Raw genomic sequence first — 21,368 nt, 5'->3', positions numbered from 1 at the left:
GGCTCTGGACATGCACTGGACTAGAGCTGTGCCTAGTATTTAAGAGGTGCCCGTAAAGTGCGTATTTACTCTTGCGACGGAGAGGGGCACAGGGAGGGTGTCGCGGGTATTCTGCGGCTGCAGGGGTTGGGCTGCAAAGGGGACGTTTGGAAGCCGAAGGTGGTTCTGCTTTGGGGGACTCTCAGCAGGTCGACTTCACGTATCCCCAATCTCAGATCACCCTAAAGAGGTACATCACGGGCTTCCCCAACTTTAAGATCCAGAGGAGGCAGGCGACGATTTCCGCCACCCCCGAGCCAATGGAGGGGAGGCGAGCACGTCCCGCCTGCTCCCCTCCCCAGATCCGGACCCTTCTTTGGGTCTGACTTCTTTCGTCCGGTTATGGAATTTCCGAGTCCTGCGCTGTCGCAGGCTCACTCCCATTGACTCGGCTCACTGCGACACGAGTAGTTATCACCGTCTCTGTGGCGCAATCGGTTAGCGCGTTCGGCTGTTAACCGAAAGGTTGGTGGTTCGAGCCCACCCAGGGACGCTATCTGCTTCTTTTCCACCCTGAAAAGGAAAACCTAAAGGCATTATTTTCCTAACCGCTGTAAAGCCAAATTTTGTATTGAAATAGCAGGGACAACACTTTTTCTATAGCTAATCAGAGGGTCGTTGTGACTGAAAATTCGTTGTTGTTCCGTTAATGACGGGATAATGTCTCCAGCACTTCCCTCCTCCGCCTACCTCCCACCCCGCCCCCAAGCTGGATTGCAGGAAAGGCAAAGACAGGTTTTTGTCTCACCATGCAAATACGTTTAACGTTGCATTTTTCGTAGGATTAAGAATGAATTTGCAGTGGAGGTTGAACAGTTTTCCATTGTCTGCTTCAATCAATGTTACAATCTCGAAATATTACATTTGGAAAGGAATAAAGTAGTGCGAGAGACAAAGGCAGTGGCAAATTGAGGGATGAAGAGAAAGGTGAGAAAGGGAAAACACAGCTGTGATATACGGAGCGAGACAGAAAGAGGGGACACGACAGAGAAATAGGCGGGTGAGTGGAAGGAAGACCCGGAGAAAATGGAGAGAGGGAAAAGAGAAGCAGTTAATATGAGAAGCATGAGAAAAAATAAATCAACAACAACAAAACAGGTTTTTTTCTAGAAATACAGAGACGTGGGGAAGAGGATGCGGAAATAGAAGCAGAATCTGACAAAGGACATTGTTTTAGGGAGAGAGAAGGGATAAAGAACACAGGTAAAGATAGTCATAATATCACTAGAGGAGCTGCCCTCTCCTACCATTGTCATCCTCTTCCAGGAGATCTTATCCTCGCAGTATCCCTTGGTATATGTGCTGGAAATAATTACCTGGATTCCCGAGTTCCTGCCCTCTGGAAATTTCTAGTCTATGACACACACAGTGACTCTTCTGATGAAGAGTTTGTCAGCTAGGTGACCTCCTGAAATACTACAACTAACACAATGGAGGAGAAGCTATGGCATCTCACGTCCGCCAGAGCTGCCTCCCTGGGCTGGGAGTGGGAGACTCCACTTTTAAGAGGGGCAGCTAAGGACTCTCTCAAGCAGTTCCCTTCCACTTTTGCTGTCTCCTCAAGACTGGGCTGAAAGGAAGCCTCTCTGAAAGCCTTCCCCAGTGCTCACCCACCCTTACCTCGAGTTTACAGGGGCCGGGGTGGGGGGTGGTAAGCGGCAAACGGAAGGATACACAGTGCCCATAGAAGCTAACGGGACAGGCTGTGTAACCCTCCGGCTTGCCCGCGCCGGCCTGTGAGCACCTTGTGGGGCAAAAGCCCGGCTCATCAGCTTTATATCCCCTGTGCTTAGTGTAGTCTTTGACAATGGCACAGGACAGGTACTTCTTTGTCGGGAAACCTGGGAACTTCAGAAGCGAGAAAGGTTTGGTCAGAGGTTCTCCTGATAAAGCCAGAAAGGCCAGGGATGTGGGGACTGGAAAATGATGGAAGTGATTAAAATGAAGCTTTAGTGGGTAGTGGGGTCTTCTGTCTTGTGGTTTTGCTCGTGATTGGCGCTTAATAACTGAGGAACAAATGAACGGATTCCCAGTGAGCACGGTCGTCCCCTTGGGCAGCACTCCAGGATTAAAGGGCCGCAGTGGGGACTCAGAGGGACGTCAGCCTTCTTCCCAGTAGCTGATATTCTCCCACCTTCATTCAAGACAGCCCCTGGGTGCCCCCTGTGGATCATGGGTGAGACCGAGACCTTCGCGAAACCCCTACAGGTTTCTCTTGCCCGGGATCTTCTAGCCCGAAAGGAGTGGCAGACCAGGAGTCCCTGCTGCACTCCCCTCCCCGCAGGGGACCATAGAGGATGCGCTAGCCTTCCCGGGCAGAGTCCAGGATGCCGGCAACACACTTGCCCTAGGGACAGTGGGCGTGTCCCCGCCAAGAGCCCCCTTTCCGTGAAGCGCGGGGAACTCCCGGTCTCCCCGCACAAGGAAGGAAAGGAGAGCAGGTGACCGAATCCTCCCCGGCCCTGCTCCCGCGGGTTCTCAGACCACCCTCTCTGGGCGGAAATCTCTCCAGCCCTTCCTCTTCCTCCCCGCCCCCACTCGGTGGGTGTGCGCCAAAGACTGAAACTGGGGTCACTTGGCGGCCAGTGTCCGCAGGTCTTCTGGTCGCCAGCCAAAGGGTGAAAGCACTCAGCCCGGGGGCCTCAGCTTCGGGTCTGCCTGGGCTGCCAAAGAGGAGGGAAGGAGGAAGAGGAAGGCGGTCGGAGGCTTGCTGAAGATTCGTTTCCTAATTTCCTAACTTGAGCCACCCACCGCCAGTGCGCTTAATGGCGCTTCTGGCCGGCTAATCGAGCTCTTTGGAGCGACTGACATAATGATCATCCCTAATAAATCCTGAATAACGAATACGCGAATCGATCGTCCTGATGAGGCGGGCCCACGGTAGTCTCCATAACGTAGTATCGATCGGCTTCCCCGGCGCCGGCCTCAGCTGCTGCTCCCAGCTTTTCCAAGATCCCTCCTAGTTTTCTCCTCCCGGCGGGAGCCACTGGGTACCGGAGCCCGGAGCGACGATCGGAGTAGGCGGGCACCAGCCGCCTTTGCGCTCGCCGGACTCCTCCCGCCGCCTGGGCGAGCGAGGCGCACCAACCTTGCAGAGGTCGGGGCGCAATCGGCGCGCGGGCGAAAAATGCGGGAATAAGTGCCCGGCAGGAAAAAAGCGCGGGCCCACTTCCGAGCCCCGGCGCCTGGTTTTCGAGTGCACTCGGGCCTCTCGCGTTAGGCCAGGTTACTGTGTCCCGGGCCCGGAGTCTGAGCTGACGTCTTCAGCTTGCCTCCCGGCCCAGGTTGCGTTCCGATCTTGACCAAGCACACCGGAGGCGCCAGTCTCCGCCACAGCAAACCGAGCCCTCGCCGCGAGACGTCCCTCCAGGCCTCTGCCTCCGTCCCCCCGGAGGTTTGCGCCCCCGAAGCGCCCGGGCCGGGTCTCGGGCGCAGCGTTTCAGAGCAGCCGATCGGGCCGCCGAGAGGGCAAGGGGAGTGGGGAGGAGACGCTCGCTCTCACCCATGCAGTTATTAATTTCAAGGGAGTGTCACTTAAGTGAATGAAAATAACCCGGACTCGTGGCCAGAAGCGTCGCGTCCCCCGCCTGAGCACATTGCCCTTTGGTCGAGGCCGAGGGGTGGAGGGCTGCAGAGCGAGCCACATTTCAGCCCAGTCCTCATCTCACCATTTTCCAGGCGCTCCAGCTAGGGGCGAGGATCGCAGGGTCAGGGGGTGGGGGGAGCGCACACATATTTTGGGGGTAGGGGTTAGTTGAGGAAGGGTGAGGTCGTGGTCTAGTTTTGGGGGGGCCGGCACCCGGTTGGGGGCGCAGCCTTAGCCTCTCCCCCTCCTCCTCTTCCCCTCTCCGCAAACACCCTGAAGGAATGAGGTCACGTGGGTGAGTGGTGGGCGGGACCTACTCTTGTCTGGAGGAAAAAAGCCATTTTGTCTCCCCCCGCCTCCGAGCTCCGGTCCCTCCCCTCCCCCCTCCGTCCCCTCCCCTCCCCTCTCTCCCTCCCACCCCAAACCGTTCTCACAAACTCCTTTCTTACCGTAGGTTTCTCCCCTCTCGCCGCCCAAGCGAGCGACACGGCTGCGGCCCCCCTCCCCTCCCTTCCCTCCCTCCCTCCCATCCCCCCCTCCCCGAGACCCACCGGACCCCGAACCCAGGTAAGCGGACGCGGACTCCCCTCTCCCTCCTCCTCCTCCTACCCCGTAACCATCTGGGGACTGGGACTGGGAGCCGGTACATCCTTCTTTACAAACCCCTGTGGGGGTAGGCTCCGAGCCGGGCCTTCTCGCGTCTCCGCCCCACCCCCGCCGGCCCCTGTCCTAGCTCGCCCCGTCCGCCTTTCTCCCTTTTTTCTCTCTCCTTTTCCTTTTCCTCCCTTCCAAGATGGCCGAAGTGCATTCCCCTTTTAACGATTTGGCGTCTCCCTCGACCACCACCTCTTTGTGCCGCAGCCCCCCTAGACCCTGCTCCCGAGGTAGCGAGGGGGAGGGTCCGAGGCAGCCACAAGGGCTTTGGGGCTCCGCGCTGGGGCGGATCTCTGCCCCCCTAGCCCTCCCCACGAGCCAGAGCAGCTCCTGGACCTCTCCCACTACTCCTTTCGGTTTGGGGAGGGGTCGCTCTCGGTTTCTTCGTTGGGCACTGGGGCGTCGTGGACGCGCGAGGACTTGAGGCTGGGAGGAAGGGGACGAGCTTTTCGATTGCTGCGGGGCCGGGGGAGGGCGCTCTTCCCTGCCGGGACCGGTCCTCTCGGGCACCTCCCCCAGTCGGTCCCTTTCCCCCCGCCATCCCGGGACTGGGCGCCCCGCCCCCTCCCCGAACCACCTCGGCGGAGACTCTTTCTCCGGAACACCCCTCCTTGGGCCCCGCCGAAAGTTTGGCTCTAGGGAAGGTAGGAGCGGCCACCCGGTAACTGGGGTCTCTGATCTTCTGACCCAGGTTCCTGGGGATGCCGGGGTGGAGGGGGTAGAATGGAGATGGGGAAGATTTATCGCGATATTTCCTATCGCCCGCAGATGCAGGAGGGGGCTGGCGGACTGGCCGCTCTTCCACTGGGGAGCCCGGCTGCCCCCTCCTTTCCTAGGTCCTCCTGCTTCTATTTCTCAGGGGATGGGACCCCTCGGCGAGCAGACACCCCTGCCCCTCCTGTCTCCACGGGGGGCCCAGGCATGCCTCTCTCCCTCCCCCACTGCTCCCGTCTGCCCAGAATTGCTCTGGATGGCTTGAGGTGGGGAAGGAGGAGGCCTGGGGATGGTGAATTTGCCTGTAAATATTGTGGAAGCGTTGCCCCGCGCTTCCCCCTGGTCTTTGTCTCTCAGAGAGCCCCCCGCCCCCCACGCTGCTCTGCCTCAGTCTCCAGGGCTCCCTGTCGCTGGGGGCGGGGGAGGTGGTCTCCTGGTTGTCTCCCACTCCGTTCTTAAGCCTCCTTCTCTGGGCCTCTTGCAGTTTGCATCTGTTCCTGAAACTCTATAATTTCTCTTCCTCCCCCTCTCCACTCTGTTCCAAGGTGCCAGTACTTGGAGAAGGAGCATAAAGGCAGCTCTGTTATAGCTTTTTGGTGGGGAGGTTTTCCCCGGGGTTTCCTGGTTTGGAGTTGGGGGTTGAGGTCTTAGAGCTGTCTTTGGAATGAGGCAGGAAACAGGCCTGAGGTGAGACTTGGGACTTGGGATCCAGAGTGTAGCTGGGTGGGGTTCAAGTTGAAGTCTTTGTGGGGGGTGCTCTCTCCTGCTTCTGGTCTTCCCTGGGAGATCTTGGTTGATGGAGCTGTTGCCATGGGAATGGAGAGAGCCTGAACAGGAAGAGGTGACATCTTCATGCAGGTTGGATGCCCACCCCACTCCTCCAGCCTCTGGCCCCCAGAGCGAGGCTGGGAGCTGCACTGCCTTTGTTGCTGGAAGACTTATGTTATAATTTACGCTCGGTAGACTGGGGATGCACAGAAGGGTGGTGTGTGTTTGCAGCTCTGGTTTCAGGCAGGGATGTCAGACTGTGTGCTCCTGGGGTGGGTGGGGGCGGCTTGTACATCTGGCAAGCGTGGGCCTGGCTCTGGTCTGGCTCTATGTGTGTTGGGGTGTGTCTGTGTGTGTGTCTGGCCAAGTGTCTGGCCTTGTGTGTTGTGAATGTGAGAGAGAAATGGAGGGGGTGTGTCTGGCTGTGTGTGCATATGTGTGTGTGTGTATCTGGCAGTGTGTATCTGTGTATATTTTGGATTTTTGTCTTTGTTTGATCTTAGGAAGCTGAGAGGTGGGAAAGGGAGGGAGGGTAGAGTGAGCCTGTCTTCAGGAGACTAGAGGACTTTTATGATGCTGCTGGTGGGAGGTGCAGATCCTCCACCCAAGGTCAAGCATCAGGGAACATTGAGAGTTTGACAGTGTCCCAGACAGACCTCCACCCCCTACTCTCCCTACACACACACAAATACACAGGGTTGCACAGCTGAACCCGAACTCCTGGGACCCAGTACAGTCTGGCTCACTGAGCTTCCACAGAGCCTGCTTCCATATCTGTATCAGGAAAGTTGGGTGAGGCCATTAGCCTCTGCCCCCTCTCCTCTTTCTACTTCAAAGGGAGAATGTGTACTGTTGGTTATGTTTTGGCCCAGATGGCTCACTGAATGGTCTTCTGTGGAACCTGGAGTCCTTCTACCTTCCGCCTGCCTGGATGGAGTCAGGCCAGGCTTATTGGTTCCTTAGATGAGTAGGAAGCCCGGCCTGGGTGCCAGTGTGGAAAGAGCACTGGAACGGGAGTCAGGCTGCGTCTAGTCCTAGAACTGCCACTGAGTGACTGCATGACCTGAGACAAGTCACTTCTTTCTGAGTTTCTTCATCTGTAAAATGAAAGGACTGGACAAGATGCTTTCTAATAAGATCCCTTCCACCTCTGCAATTCTAGATGTCTGGATGTGACCTTCAGTGCCTCTTCCCAAGACTTGGAGATTTTCTAGTAAGGGAGTTGGGTGAATTTCATGTGGAGGGAAAGCAGAGCAAAGAATTCTGTAGCTGGGCATCTGAAGGAGCAGAAGGGAACCTCTGGGTTATCAGAGATTGGCTATTTCTGCAGGGGAAAAAGAAAAAAAACTGACGCTGAGAGAAGTCTAAATTACGGGGGAGCCTCCAGAAAAAGACTGGTAAGAATGGAGAGATCGGGGGTGATCTCTATAAGTAGGGGGCTTTGAGGACGGGGAAAGACACATGCCAGGCTTGGATGGCAAGGAGGAGTTGGGGTTGGTTGCTGGGTGCTGATCAAGCTCCTTTCCTGCCACTATAGCTGAAACCCGGGGCACCAGGGGCCAGGAGCAAGGGCTGTTCCACCATGATGCCCTTGCAAAAACAGTGGTTTGGGGACAGAAGATATTGAAGGACTTGGCCCCCGGTTGGGGGAGGTATTGTGGGTGGGAGACGGTGCTCAGGTTCACTGTGGGGATGTGGTCAGTACTGACCTGTGAAAGCCCCCAGAGCTCCACAGGGCCACTTCCAAATGGCCCTTGGTCTCCCTTTTTCTGCTTCTTGGGACTTGTCTCTCCCTCTCCTTCACCCTCAGGCTCTTCCCTAAGGTGATGGGAGCTGGAGGTCCAGCCAGTTGCAGCTGGGGAGGAGCTGGGTATGAGATGTGGGGCCTGGGAGCTCATGGGGGGAGAGAGATGGTGAGTGGGTGAGGGAACAGAGCTCCTGTTTACAGTTGTTCTTGGCACCTGCTGGCAGGGCCCTGCAGGTAACCATGGCAATCAGGTGAGGAACCAATCAGTGCTTCTCCCCACCCCCAGCCCCAGAGGTCTGAGGCCCCTGGGGATGGGGTGGGGGGGAGCAGGGAGTGTGGCAAGGGGGCTCATTTCTTAAAGGGAGAAGGAGGAACATTTCATCCAGTAAGCACCACAGCTCTTGCCTTCACCCGTGCATCCAGAACAGAGCTTGAGGGGTAGTCTTGGTCTGAGTGCTTGCAGAAGTGAGAGGGTGAGGGTCAAAGCCATTTGCTTAGGAGCTCTTGCATGTTGAGGCCACAGTTGGCCTGGAGGGAACTGCATGGGAGTTCTTAAAAGCAAGTGTCTGTTTTGAAAACACAGTGAGTATGTGAATGAGGTGGCTAAGGCAGTGTGAAGCGCCCACGTGTTTGTGTGTGTGTGTGTGTGTGTGTAAGTGTGTGTGAGAGACAGAGAAAAGAAGACATGAGATTTGCCAATAGCAACCAGGACCCTCATATATTATCAGACCCCAAAATGTTTTGTTTCTGGCTGTGCACACACACACTTAGATTCGTTTGGACAAGACACACACATGGGGCAAGTAGTCACATGAAGTACCTTTGGAGGTCCAGCAGCCTGTACACATCCGATGGACATTACACACGCTCAGCGAGTCAGCCACTTGGAGTTTGTTCCCTCCTCTGGATGGTTGTAGTAATATTTGGGCATCTTGCCAGGGGTTACTATGGGAACGACCAAACAGTGTAGTAGCCAGCAAGGCTTCTACATAATTATGAAGAGGGGACCCATGCAGGGAGAGCTGGCTGAGGGGAGGCGGGAACCCCTTTCCTTCCTCGGGCCATGTCTGCAGGTCTTGGCCGCTGCGTCTCCACTGGCTCTGGGCTTTCTTTTTCCTCTCTGTCTGCTCTGCAACTTGGTGTCTCTCTCACATGTGGCCTTTGTGTCTCTCCATCTCTTTCGGTCTCCGGCCAACCTCTGTTGGCTGTTTGGGTCCTGGCCAAACTCAGTCTGGGGTCTCTATAGAAACTGCTGTTTCCCAGCTGTGAATTTTGGGTCCTAGAAAACCCAATGTGTTGGCTTTAGAAGTCTTTCTGGAAAGGAGAGAAGGATGTATGTTGTAAAAGAGCTGTCGGGACTTGGCCGCCCTCCCAAGCCCTGCCCCTTGGGCTTCTACTCTGGGAAAGAGGAGGGAGGTGCCATCGCTTCTGGGTGCAGGTTGGATTTCTATACCAAGAAGTAAGCACGTCAGCCAGTCCAGACCTGGGCTTTGCCTTTCCTCCCCGGACCCTGCCAGGGCCTGGCTGGGCACTCGGTGGGCTGTGGGGAGAACTTTCTGCATAGCTTTGGCAGGCATCTCTGAGAGCCTGTGGTCTGTCACTGGGCAGCTTGTGGCCAGGTTGCAGACAGGATACGGTGGGTGGGTAGCAGTGCCCACGTGGGGAGATTCCTGCATGTGCCTGGGAGGGGCAGCGTGCAGCAGGCTCTTTGTCGGGGCACATGGCGGCCTTCCTGTGGAAGGGGCAGTAGCAGTCTTTTTGCCCAGACTTTGCAGTTAACCTGCAGAGTCCAGGGCTGGGCCAGGGGGCGGGCTGGAGCTGTGTGTTCCCAACTTTGGGCACATAAGGACCATCCTCAGTATTTCCTGCTTGAGCACCAGGCCTACAACCTTCATGGTCAGCATATGGTGCATTTCCAGGGAGCTGCTCCAGGGCTGGGGCTGGACGCAGCAGTGCAAGGACAAGTTATGGGGTGCCCCCTTCAGCCTTAGGGCGGTCGTGCCCCCAGTGTTTCCAGGGAACGCTTCCTGGAGAAGGAGTAAGGAGTGATGGGATGGAAGGAGGGTAGGATGGAGTAGAAAGACCCAGTCAGGAGTCTAAGTTTCCTCATAGTTCCTAGTGAGTTCACTTGAGTGAATATGGATTGGGATCAGGGAGAATTTTGTGTGTGTGTGTGTGTGTGTGTGTGTGTGTGATTTATTTATTTATTTATGTATTTATTTTTGGCTGTGTTGGGTCTTCGTTGCTGCACGTGGGCTTTCTCTAGTTGTGGTGAGCTAGGGCTACTCTTCGTTGTGGTGTGCGGGCTTCTCATTGCGGTGGCTTCTCTTGTTGTGGAGCACGGGCTCTAGGCGTGCGGGCTCAGTAGTTGTGGCACACGGGCTTAGTTGCTCCGCGGCATGTGGGATCTTCCAGGACCAGGGCTCGAACCCGTGTCTCCTGCATTAGGCAGGCGGATTCTTAACCACTGCACCACCAGGGAAGCCCAGGGAGAATTTTTAAATCTCTGTTCTCTTCCATTTTCCTGCCTCCCCACATCCTCTGGAGAGTTGAGTAGTACTTCCTGTGGTCTAACCTCAGTCTTTCTGCTGTCCTGAGATAGAACCTGACCTTGTTGCTCAAGGCCATGAAATCTCCAGAGCCCCTGGCACCCAGGGGACACTCACAGGGAGTCAGAAAGGACCATCCCCACACGTGCACCCTGTCCGGCCTTAAAGGGAAAGGAAGGGCCTTGGGCCCAGGAGCGATGTCGCTTGTGGGGCAGGTGGAGTAGAGTGTGGGAGGGGCTCTTGGCTCTGTGGGTTCCTGATTCCATGTTTATTTCCCAGGGTGACGCTCCCCAGTCCCCTGCCCCCCACCCCGGCATCATGCATCGGACCACACGGATTAAAATCACCGAGCTGAACCCTCACCTCATGTGTGCCCTCTGCGGGGGGTACTTCATCGACGCCACTACCATCGTGGAGTGCTTGCATTCCTGTGAGTTGGGTCGAGGGGCTGCTCCTCGGGTGGGTGGCCTCTGCCCTGAAGAGCAAACATGTCCATGTGTCTGGTGAGGGTCCCAGGTCCCTGAGAGGCTGCCTGGGAGGGGATACTGGAGGGTTCAGCTCAGAAGTTCATTTGGGGAACTTTTACCTGAAATCTCAGTTCTCTCCTTGAATCTCTGTGGCTGAAATTGCACTCCCTGAAGATGCAGGTGCCCTGGTGTGCACCACGGGCTTGTGGCTGGGGGTCAAGGACCCTGGGAGGTGTCTTAATAGGTTGGCTATTGTTTCGTACTCCGTCCGGGGGGCTTGGGACTTGGGGCTCACCCTCTGCATGGTACATGACACTGGCTCCACACAAACACACACAAACACACACAATCTATCCTCCCCCAAGGATGGATGATAAGGGGCAGTTGCCATCTGTGCAAGACAGGACTGTGTTGGGTCTTTGAACTGACCTGAGCTGCGGGAACAAGGTGGAGAAGAGGGGATACCTGAACCCGAGCAGGGGGCATGGGGGTTGGTCCTGGGTGATGAAGGGGACTCTGACTCTTCCTTTTCCCTCCACACCACCCCCACCCCCCCCAAGTCTGCAAAACCTGCATTGTGCGCTACCTGGAGACCAACAAGTACTGCCCCATGTGCGACGTACAGGTGCACAAAACCCGGCCGCTGCTGAGCATCAGGTGGGCCCAGCACCTCCTCCTGTCCCCGCCCATCCTCTGGGGCAGCTGCCCTCTGTCCCCCAGCCCTCCTTGCTTCCTGAAGCCAGGGTGGCGGGTGGAGGAGAAGCACCAGGCATGGACCGAATCCCCTTCCTTCCCTCAGGGATGTATCCAGCTGAGAAATTTTAGAGAGGTAGAGACAAGGCCTCTAGGGACCCCCATGCCTGGGCCCTGGATCTCGGGAAGGGAGGTGGGAAGAGGGGGCCCCAGGCTGGAGAGTCAGGGTGAGGTGCTTGCCGACAGGCCCCTGTGTGCTTTTTTCCAGATCTGACAAAACCCTTCAAGACATCGTCTACAAATTGGTCCCTGGGCTTTTTAAAGGTACCTACACCCTTCGTCCTCCCGCCCCCTCCCCCACTCCCCCACTGCCCAGGCTGTTGCTCCCCGCCTCAGCCTGCTCCCTCTCTTCTAGATGAGATGAAACGGAGGCGGGATTTCTATGCAGCCTACCCCCTGACAGAAGGTGAGTGTGTCCACGTGTGTGTGCGCGGCGCTGCCCCAGGTGTAAGGGCCAGATGCATGGAGGGCCGGTGGGCACCACACACGGCCTCCCCAGCCCAGGCGTGGCTGGGCTCACCGCACTGAGCTCTGAGATCCCTGGGTCCTTGGTGGGGCTCCTGTCCCCCCCCAGGCCAACGCCTCAGAGCTCTCTCCTTCTGCAGTTCCCAACGGCTCCAACGAGGACCGTGGCGAGGTCCTGGAGCAGGAGAAGGGGGCTCTGAGCGACGACGAGATTGTCAGCCTCTCCATCGAGTTCTACGAAGGCGTCAGGCAAGTCTGGCCCATGCCTGGTCCTTTTGGGGTCCTAGGCCGGGTCCCTTCTCCCATGCCGTCCCCATTCCCCTGGGAGGAAAGGGTGCTTCCGGGAGGGCCTTCCGGATGTGTGCAGTTAGATCCTGCCTGCTCCAGGGTCTCCCTTGCTTCGTTCCTTCTCCTTCTGCAGGGACCGGGAAGAGAAGAAGGGCCCCCTGGAAAATGGGGATGGTGACAAGGAGAAAGTGAGTGCTGGGGCCTGCCCAGGAGCGGGGTGTGGGCTGGGAGAGAGTGCCGGGGTGGACCCCAGCCCTTGGGTGCCTCTCCCGCAGCAGACAGGGGTGCGCTTCCTGCGATGCCCAGCAGCCATGACTGTCATGCATCTCGCCAAGTTTCTCCGCAACAAGATGGATGTGCCCAGCAAGTACAAGGTGAGTCCCTGGGCCCTTTTGAAAAACGTGTCCGTGTGTAGATGCATCTGACAATCTGTGCATCTCAGCCATTGTTCAGGGCTGGCTGGGCGTCACCAAGGGCCTGCACGGTTGTGTAATTGAGCCCATGTAGAAGGGTAATTGAAAACTAGATTGGGGTGGGGCAGTCTGCGTCTGCTGAAGCCAGTGTGCAGAGGTGCATGAGACCAAGATGGTGTGGGTGTGTGTGTGTGTGTGTACATGCTTGCACGTTTACAACTATGGCAGAGGTGTGTGTGTAAGAATGCAGGGCCTTATCTGGTGCCAGCTGGCTGTGGGAATGCTAGTCTGAAATTGCCAAGGAGCTTTAGGACATTGCTTCTCAAATTTGAATATGTGTATGATCCCCTAGAGATCTTGTTAAAATGCAGATGCAGGTTCCTTTTTTTTTTTTTTTTTTTTTTGGGCCGTGCCTAGAGGCATGCAGGAATCTTAGTTCCCTGACCAGGGATCCGAAGACGCACCCCCTGGCACCCCCTGCAGTGGAAGCGCGGAGTCCTGACCACTGGACCGCCAGGGAAGTCCCAAAATGCAGATTCTGATTGAGTAGATTTTGCATTGCTGGCAGGCTCCCAGGTGCTTCCGGTGCTGCTGGTCTATGGACTATTGAGGCTCTAGGACAGTGGATCCCAAACTTTGCCACACGTCAGAATTACGTGAGGGGTTGCCTGTTGAGATTAAAACTCAATTCATGTCATACCAGTTAAAACAATCTCTGGGAGTGAGATCCAAGCATTGGTGTGATTCCGCTGTGCAGCCTGAGTGAGAGTCATTGCTCCACAAGTTCCTTCTCACCTGGGCCTTTTCTTTGCCTGTTAGCTCCTCTGGAGAACATGCCAGAGATAGAAGGGGACCCAGACCGCCGTGTGGATTGCTGGGGCTGGGGCTGTTGAGGATGTGGGTATCTTCTTTGGATCCCTTCCCACCTGCTGGTCAGGAGTTGTGTTGGAACAACTCTGATAGGGAAGTCGAATCCATCATGAAACCCCAGAGTAACGAGGGACCACCTGCTTGGAGCCTCTTTGCCGAACAGCTGGGGGCTTGAGCTGTCCTCCCTTCCCTCCTCCAGGTTGAGGTTCTCTATGAGGACGAGCCGCTGAAGGAATACTATACCCTCATGGACATCGCCTACATCTACCCCTGGCGGCGGGTGAGTGGGTGGGGTGGTGCCAGAAAGGGGACAGGGCCGAAAGGGGACACTGGGCCATCACGCGGGCCACCCTGCTGTAATCACAGACAGCTTATCCCTCGTCTCATGAGCCGGACATGTCCAGGGTGGCCTGCCCCACACCAGGTCCGCCTCCGGACGCTCTCTCACTGATGACTTTCCGCACTCAGAAGGAGAAAAGCATCCTTGGGCAGGTCACGTGCCCCAGTTCGGGCGTGGAGGAGTAAACTTCGCCTTCTGCTCTTCGGCCTCCCTCTGTCCTTTTTCTGTCTCGGGTCTTATGTGCGCTCCCTTCCTCTCTGGGTCTCTGTGTGCCCCTGTCTCTCCGGCCTTGCTTGGTCAGTCCCACGTTGCGTGTCTCCTCCTCTCTACCCAGTCTTTCTCCTCTCCAAGGCCTGGACCTTCCCTTCTCCCTGTTTGGGTGCCGTGGGGTGAAGGTGGGTGGCTGCCCCGTGAGCCTCTTTCTCCTGACGCCCTCCCCTCCCCTCTCCCTGCAGAATGGCCCTCTCCCCCTCAAGTATCGCGTCCAGCCAGCCTGCAAGCGGCTCACCTTGCCCACAGCGCCCACCCCCTCCGAGGGCACCAATACCAGCGGGGCGTCTGAGTGTGAGTCAGTCAGCGACAAGGCTCCCAGCCCTGCCACCCTGCCGGCCACCTCCTCCTCCCTGCCCAGCCCAGCCACCCCCTCCCATGGCTCTCCCAGCTCCCATGGCCCCTCGGCCCCCCACCCGACCTCCCCCACTCCCCCCGCGACAGCCGGTGGGGCCACCACAGCTGCCAACGGGGGCACCTCGAACTGCCTGCAGACACCGCCTTCCACCAGCAGGGGGCGCAAGATGACTGTCAACGGAGCTCCCGTGCCCCCCTTAACTTGAGGAAAGGGACCCTCTCCCTCCTTTTCCAGCAATGCCTCTCCACCCCTCCACTTTTTCTGGGCCCCCTTTTCCACCTCTTCTACTTTCCCCAGCTCCCCCCACCTTAGGGGTCGGGGATGGGTTTTATAAATAAATCTATATATATATATGTACATAGGAGAAACCAAATATACATACTTATTTTCTATGGACCAACCAGATTAATTTAAATGCCACAGGAAACAAACTTGATGTGTGTGTGTATGTGTGGGGGATGGGGTGCTCGTTTTTAGGCGGTCTTGTGTAATTTGCTCTGCTCTTTTTGGGGGTGCCTAGGGGTGGATTGGTGGGGCCACTTGAGGCTCGGTGAAGCCCTGCCCCATCCTCCTTCTGTTTCCCAAGGCATATGCGGTGCTGGAGGGGCCCCCACCAACCCCCAAAGCTTTAGGCACGACTTGAGCTGGCTGTGTATGAGGTCCACCCTGTTTCTCTCCCCATCTTGGCCGCTGTCCTGCCCTGACCCTGACCAGTACCCTCCCCCCCACCATTGTTGAATGTCCAGAGAATTGCTAAGACAGTGCCTTTTACAAATGCAGCCTATCCCCTGGTTCTGAGGAGCAAGTGGGCAGTGGAGAGGGCATCTCCCTTACCTCCGCCTCTTGCAGTAGAGACTTTGTGTAATAGATAGTTCTGCCTTTTTTTTCCCCCCTGTGTGTGTGGCCTTTGCATCATTTATCTCGTGGAAAAGAAGATTGAGGCCACAGAAGGCCTCAGCCCTTGAACTTCCACTGTGGTGTCAGCATTGTGAACCGCTTCACCTCCTTCTTCCACGCCCCCCACCCAGGAGCCCGCACTAGCAAGGCGGATGGGGAAGTCTCACTTGGGGGCCTGTAGTGGAGAGGTGGAAGGGGGGGTTGACCTCAGATAAGCACAGACCCCAGATTTTGCCAAAGGCAAACAGTCCTCCAGTGCCCTCCCCACCCGCAGCTGAGGCCAAGTCAGGAAAGAGCAACAGGCATCTAAAAGCACAAGAAGACAGAACCTGTGAGATCTGACCTCAGCTCCATCCCAAGAAGTCAAGTGGTCTGCCCCCTGAGGGGCAGACCCCAACAGACCCCTGCCTACCAGTTTTTCCTCCAATGTACATAGGTCAGATCGGGATGAGGGGAGGAGGCAAGACTATCACAACCTATGTGTTTGGGGTCAGGTGTCCCCCAGTGGGTTTGTCTGTGTTCGCACCTCGTCCTGTGTCTGAGGTGCTGTGGCTGTATCCTCCTCCTGGGACATCTGTATCTCCTGGCTTTGTAATAAATGCTGCATACTCTCCAGAGCCTGTAGTTCTTTGGGATAGAGGGGACAGGGAAAGGGTGGGTGGGTGCGCTGGCCTCCTCCTCTTGTCTCTGGGCTCAGCCTGCCTATATGGAATGAACCTGAACTGCCCCCTCCCTGTGGCCAGTCAGGTGTCCCCAGCCCATGTTAAGATCCTGAAGAGGGACCAACCGGTCATGTCCCTCACACCAGTGACCACAAGAACGCTGCTCTGGGCCGGCACGCCTATTTAATGCCATCTTTGCCAGCAGGCATTGGGGCAGGGGCCAGTTCCAGCTGCCCCAGGTTGGAGACCTCGGGTTACGGGAGCAAGTCCTTCACAAGCCAGCTACGGGTACTGGGGTCCCTGGGGTGATCCCTTCTTGGGCCGGTCAGCAGCCGCCCCCTCAGAGTGGGGAGCCCACTTCTGCCTTCTGCACCCGCTCACTCCTGTGGGTGCCATCGCAGTATGGGGGCTTCTGGGTGGCCTTGCAGGTACAGAGCGCCACCACACGGGTCTCCTTGGCCTTGAACTTGAGTGGGGATAGGCCAGTGCGTTTGAAGAAGTGGGAGCCATCACAGAAGGGCTGGTGAGGGAAAGAAAGAAAGTTAGAGACCCAACCCCACCTGCCGAGGCAGGGCAGGGCTGGGAGGAGCAGCACACAGGGGTCAGGGCCCAGACTCCTAAGTGATGCTGCCTGGGTTCACTACCACACCTTTCTCATCTGTAATGTGACAGTAAAAAGAGTAGCGTCGTCCCAAGAAAATAAAATACATAATGGTTATGCACTTTGCCAGTAGAAAGTGTTCAGTAAGTATGAGTCTTTACAGGAGTAGTTTCTGGAGTCCCCAGAGGACCAGGACACAAGAACAGAATTTTCAAGGCGAAACGGGCCCTTAGGTATCAGCAATGTTCACGCTGATAGGTGTTTTTTTTTTTTTTTTTAATGGCTCTGAGTCTCCATTGGTTCATGAAATTCATTTCCTTCTCCATATTCTTGGGGTAAAAACTTCTCTGGGTGGGCTTTAAGACTGGGGTATCAATTTTGCTTGGCTCCAGGAAATAACTGGGAAGGGGGGAAGGGGACGTCCCACAGCGAACTGGCTGCCTGGTGTGAGCATCTATGCCCTTCCATCCTGGAAGGTGTTCCTGGGGGCCCAGAGAGGTGGTTAGCTAGTTAGTTAGTGGCACAGCTGGACCCAAGGCCTCTTGGCCTTGGAGTCAGGGTGGGATAGGAGAATGGATGAGAGACGTGTGCAGATAAAAATCAGCAACCTGTCCCAGAGGGCAAGAGGCAGAGAGGCAGAGAGGGCCCTCCTGTGCTAGGCCTCACCAGTGGGCTGCACAGCGCCACCCTCATGAGGACCTGCTCAAAGTCCACAGCAAATCAGCGGCAAAGCAGGACTCGGGGCCCTGGGCTGCTGACACCACACCATGCCGCTTGGAGGAACACAGTTCAGAGCCAGCTCAAGAAAGAAAGGGACCCCGGAGGCTAAGAATACGGGGCAGGTTCCTGCTGGATGAAAGGCTCCTGGGTCAGAAGAGAGAAGGAGTTGGGAGCAGGCAGCCAGGCTGACAAGACAGCAAGAAGCCAGGAAAGTCACAGAAACTGAGAAAGGGAGGGTTTTCAGGAGCAGATGCCAGGAAGGGGCACACGGGGCCAGAGAGGCTGTGCAAAGTCTTCCCAGTGTTGGGGTCTGAGGCCTGGGAACCTCTGACCCAGATGCTTCCTAGGAGGAGGAAGGAGAGAGGGGAGAGAGAGGCAGGCAAGCTGCTCAGGGCAGAGCCCAGAGCCTCTGAGAAGGAGGGAGCACCGGGAGAGGAGGACAGAACCCTGGCTCCACCCGACTGGCCCCGGGACTGGGTTTCTGTCTCTCTGGCTGCATCTTGAAGGGGGGGATGCAGAGAACGGTGAGCTCAGGGCTGCGGGTGGCGCTGGCCTGAGAGTATCCCTCCCCCCCAGTCTCCCTTGTTGTCCCTCAGGTAATGTGTGGGAAAAAGAGGAACGTCTCGGGTGGGAGTTCCCGGGCAACAGGTAGCGTCCCCAACCACAGGTGTCATATATCAACGGGAAGGGGGACACAGGTCTCTCACCTGCTTCTTGCTGTGGCCACACACACACCACCTGTAGGTTTTCCCAGCCACCAGCTCCACCTTGATGGGTGTTTTTAGGGCCACCACGGACTTGGCTGGGGTTTGGGGGAACCATCGGGCCTGTGGCAGAGAAGATGAGGGAGTGAGGGTCAGCTCACGCCCTGGAAGCACTTTCTTGCCTGTGGCCTTGTCCAATTTCCCAAGAGCCTTGGCTGGTGACAGGCTTCCTCTGCAGGAGGCTGATCTGATGCCACCCTGCAAGGACACTCCCCCCCCAGGACACCATAAGGCCCCTGAGCTCCCGATAGAGAAGAGATTTCAAGGCCATGCAAGCACATAGGTTTCGGGGTCCAGGCCTTCCTTTCAAACCCTGGCTCTCACCTGGGTGCAAGGGAGGGGAGGCCCAGGATCCTGCCAGCCTAGGCGGGACTAACTGCACCTAGGGCTGGGTTTATCAGGCGCCGCTGTTCTCAGGGCAGAAGCCTGCTCCCTGCCCTGTGCCCTCTGGTCACTCTATCTCCCCTGAGCCATCGGGAAGGTAGCTATAGACAAGGCAGTCTCAGGCTGAAATCTACAACGCAGGGCTGACCCATTCTGGTTCCCTCCTCTGGTCTCTACCTTTGGGGTCTCTGGGCCTGGGGGACTAGGGCAGAGAGAAGTGGAAACGGGGTATTGGGGGGTAGTACTTACCAGCCAGGAGGTGATGTCCCGTCTCTGGTTCAGCTTCTGCAAGGCAAGCAGGCATCGCAAGACGGTGGTTTGGAAACAGAAAAATAAAGTCAATGGAAAGCGGAAGACTTCCAGAGGGAAGTCATCTGGGAGGGAAGAGGCGACAGGGCTTAGGCGCGTGGGAGAAATACGAGGGTAAGAATAAGGGGTCCCAAGAGAGGAACGGGAGTTGCTGGGGGAGGTGCTGGCACCCAGCGGGCGCTCAGGGAGGGCTGCAAAGGACCAGGCGACGTAGGGGGCTTGAGGGACGCTCAGCCGAGAGGCGGGCGGGGCGGGCTCGGGAGGGGAGTGGGGGGGCCGGCCGGCGGGGCCGCGGCTGCTCACCAGGGCCGCCGGCCTCAGGAGCGCCCCCGCGCCGCCCATGCCAGCCCCGCTGCCGCCACCGCGACGGCTCCGCCTCGCGCCCCGGTCACCTTCCCGCTTCCCCGCCTCCCGCCGGCCCGGCCCCGCCTCGGCCCGGAAGACGCTGCGGGGTTCGCGCGGTGCGGGCCGCGGGCCTGCGCAAGCCGACCAGCCCCAGCCGCCGGAAGTCGGGCCGAGGATCCGACCCCGCAGCCGCCTAGGGGGCCCCGGGGTGTGGAGGGCTCTCCGGCGCCCCCTTTGGTTCCCGCGTGTCTGCGAATGACCGGCGCGGAGCATCGCCGCTCATTTCCTTGCCTGCGCCTCCCGGGCCCCCCACTTGCGAGCGGGGACCCTGACCGGAACCGTTTTCTCTTGCGGAGCCTTAGGGCAGTGCTTCCAGAAGCGCGGTGCGGACACATCTCGTCGCCTAGGGAGCTTGTTTTTTTATCGGATTCGCGCCTGGCCCAGGCCTACACATTACATTCTTATGGGTGGGGCACAGGTATCTGCGTTTTCAATATGCAGGGTATTTCAGGTATGTTGTGCATTTTGATCTGTGAACTACTATTCCAAGTGCTTAAAGAAATGTTCATTGACCATCCCCCCACCCCCGATCCCTTCCCAAGGCTCCCACGGATGGCACTCCCCCTCCCTTTCCCTTCAGTAAAGCCAGACAAAGCAGGGTCTCTTTGGATGTTTTGTTTTTTTTTTTTTGTAAAACATTCTTTTATTAAAAGAACAAGTGCTGTTTACGAACTGCCCTTCGTACAAATAACATCCGTTATACAAAGATACAAGATCCGGGTTATGCACAATTCCAGGCTTGGAGGTGGCAGGGGAGGGGCATTGCCTTTTGGGTTGAGGATATAAAGGAGGCTTTAGAAAGAATGAAAAAGGAGCCCCTGGGTTTACAAACTGTAGCTTCCCCTCCCTGCTCCCCTAGGAAGGGTCTGCTACATTGAGACAGGCTGGGGCGGAAAGGCGGGGGGACAGGCGGGGAGCCAGGGTTTGGGTCTCCAGTCCCACCACCTAAGTCCCAAGTTGGGCTGAAGGACGTGACCAAAGGGCAATGAAGGCACCCCCTCAGTCCCCAACTTTTCAGTAGATCAAGTCAAAGTGGCTGGGAGCCAGACACACTTTTAATCTGGTTTGATGTGACCGGAGGGAGCCAGGGTACTATGCCCCACTTTCCTGCAAACTCCCAATTGAAGTGACCTTAATCCCTCCAGGCACCTCTCCCCAGGAAATAAACTGGGATAAAGGAGAACTGGAAGCAAGCTGCCTACCCTTAACTCTGGCCCACCGCACACCAAGGAAGATGCTGGAGGCTGGCAGGGGGAGCCTGTGCCTTTGAAAACTTGTCTGCATTTCCAGTTTGGGAAAGGGCCGTGTGGAGAAGGTGACCCTTTCTCAGAGCTGGCTCTTTCTCTTTCCCAGGCTCTGGCTCCCTTCCTAGGAGTACTTCCCTAGAACTCAGGACAGGAGTGGGCAGGGGTGCTCTCATCGGCCTCAAGGGAAGGGCGCCTGGAGGCAGCAATAGACCTAGGAGTCTGAGGGGAAAAACTCATAAACAAATCGGAAAAACTTAGAGAAGAAAAGGCAACCTTTAAAGTGTCATTGTCTCTGGAGAGGATCCATCAGCTCTGAGCTAAGACAGTGCTTCACAGATACCCCCCACCCCGGCACAGCCCTGCACTCACACCACGCGTCACACACACACAGGGACAGACGGACAGCCACAAGGAGGCAGTGCAGTGGGACAGGAGAGCCGAGGACCGGGAGGCCAAGGTCCTGAGGGCTGGTCCTGGCTCTGCCCCTGAGCCCCTGCCCCTCCTAGGCTTGGAGCTATCACCTGTGAAGCAAGGAGCTGGCTCAAAAGACACCTAAAGACAGGTCCCTTCCAGCTCTGACATTCGCGCACTAGTTGTGACCTCAAGGCCAGACAGCGGCTCTGCATGCACACTGCAATCACACCTCTGCGCTGAGGGGGATGACATACTAAGCGCCACTCTGCATTTTCAAACTCCACTTCCGCCCTGCAAACCACATCCTTCCCCTCCCCTAGACAGAGCCATATATAAATCTGCATCCCTTTCTACTCCCCATCCAAATTCATCCTAGAGAAAGGGACTGAGGCTGGGAGCAGGGGTGTGTGTGTGTGTGGGGGGGGGGTGTCTCGGTAGTCATACCCCTTGCACTGGGACCCCACTCCGTCCTGAAGCGCTCCAGACCTTTCCTATTATAAAGCTCCCTCGAAAGAGGAAATGCACCACCGCTCTCATGTCCCCCTGCCCCAAACTGAGGCACAGCACCAACCCATACCCAGCCTGGGTCCCTTCTTCAAATCTAACCTGCCTGCCTGCCACTGCACCCCAGCCTGGGGAAAGTCAGAAAACAGAGACTCTTGGAGATGAGAACCCCAGACTCTC

At 57.0% G+C, this 21,368-nt stretch overlaps 3 protein-coding genes and 1 non-coding gene across 6 annotated transcripts in view; 2 read left to right on the top strand and 2 right to left on the bottom strand.

Moving 5' to 3' along the window:
• Nucleotides 1–21,368, bottom strand: part of LOC137755070 (large ribosomal subunit protein eL19) — a 406,958-nt gene that overhangs the window by 327,800 nt on the left and 57,790 nt on the right. The gene's annotated exons all lie outside the window — the stretch shown is intronic.
• On the top strand, nt 459–532 carry TRNAN-GUU (transfer RNA asparagine (anticodon GUU)). The gene has a single exon. It is a non-coding gene; the product is annotated as a tRNA-Asn (tRNA).
• On the top strand, nt 3,966–15,793 carry PCGF2 (polycomb group ring finger 2). 3 transcript variants are annotated; one of them, XM_068531188.1, is made up of 10 exons: nt 3,966–4,192; nt 10,337–10,487; nt 11,085–11,181; nt 11,486–11,541; nt 11,633–11,683; nt 11,883–11,991; nt 12,164–12,218; nt 12,306–12,404; nt 13,513–13,593; nt 14,109–15,793. In XM_068531188.1, the coding sequence occupies exons 2-10, from the start codon at nt 10,376–10,378 to the stop codon at nt 14,484–14,486; spliced, it is 1,038 nt and encodes a 345-aa protein (XP_068387289.1). In that variant the 5' UTR covers nt 3,966–4,192; nt 10,337–10,375; the 3' UTR covers nt 14,487–15,793. The 3 variants fall into 3 exon arrangements, with proteins under 3 accessions (XP_068387289.1, XP_068387288.1, XP_068387290.1); XM_068531187.1 differs by lacking the exon at nt 3,966–4,192 and having other exon boundaries at nt 12,309–12,404; XM_068531189.1 differs by lacking the exon at nt 3,966–4,192.
• On the bottom strand, nt 16,005–19,005 carry CISD3 (CDGSH iron sulfur domain 3). The gene is made up of 4 exons (XM_068529551.1): nt 18,922–19,005; nt 18,559–18,594; nt 17,869–17,988; nt 16,005–16,360 (listed from the first exon to the last, which is right to left on the bottom strand). The coding sequence occupies exons 1-4, from the start codon at nt 18,958–18,960 to the stop codon at nt 16,181–16,183; spliced, it is 375 nt and encodes a 124-aa protein (XP_068385652.1). The 5' UTR covers nt 18,961–19,005; the 3' UTR covers nt 16,005–16,180.

Source organism: Eschrichtius robustus, chromosome 20 (genome assembly GCF_028021215.1).
Source record: "Eschrichtius robustus isolate mEscRob2 chromosome 20, mEscRob2.pri, whole genome shotgun sequence".
Classification (NCBI taxonomy): Eukaryota; Metazoa; Chordata; class Mammalia; order Artiodactyla; family Eschrichtiidae; genus Eschrichtius; species Eschrichtius robustus.
This window is presented reverse-complemented; position numbering and strand designations above follow the sequence as displayed.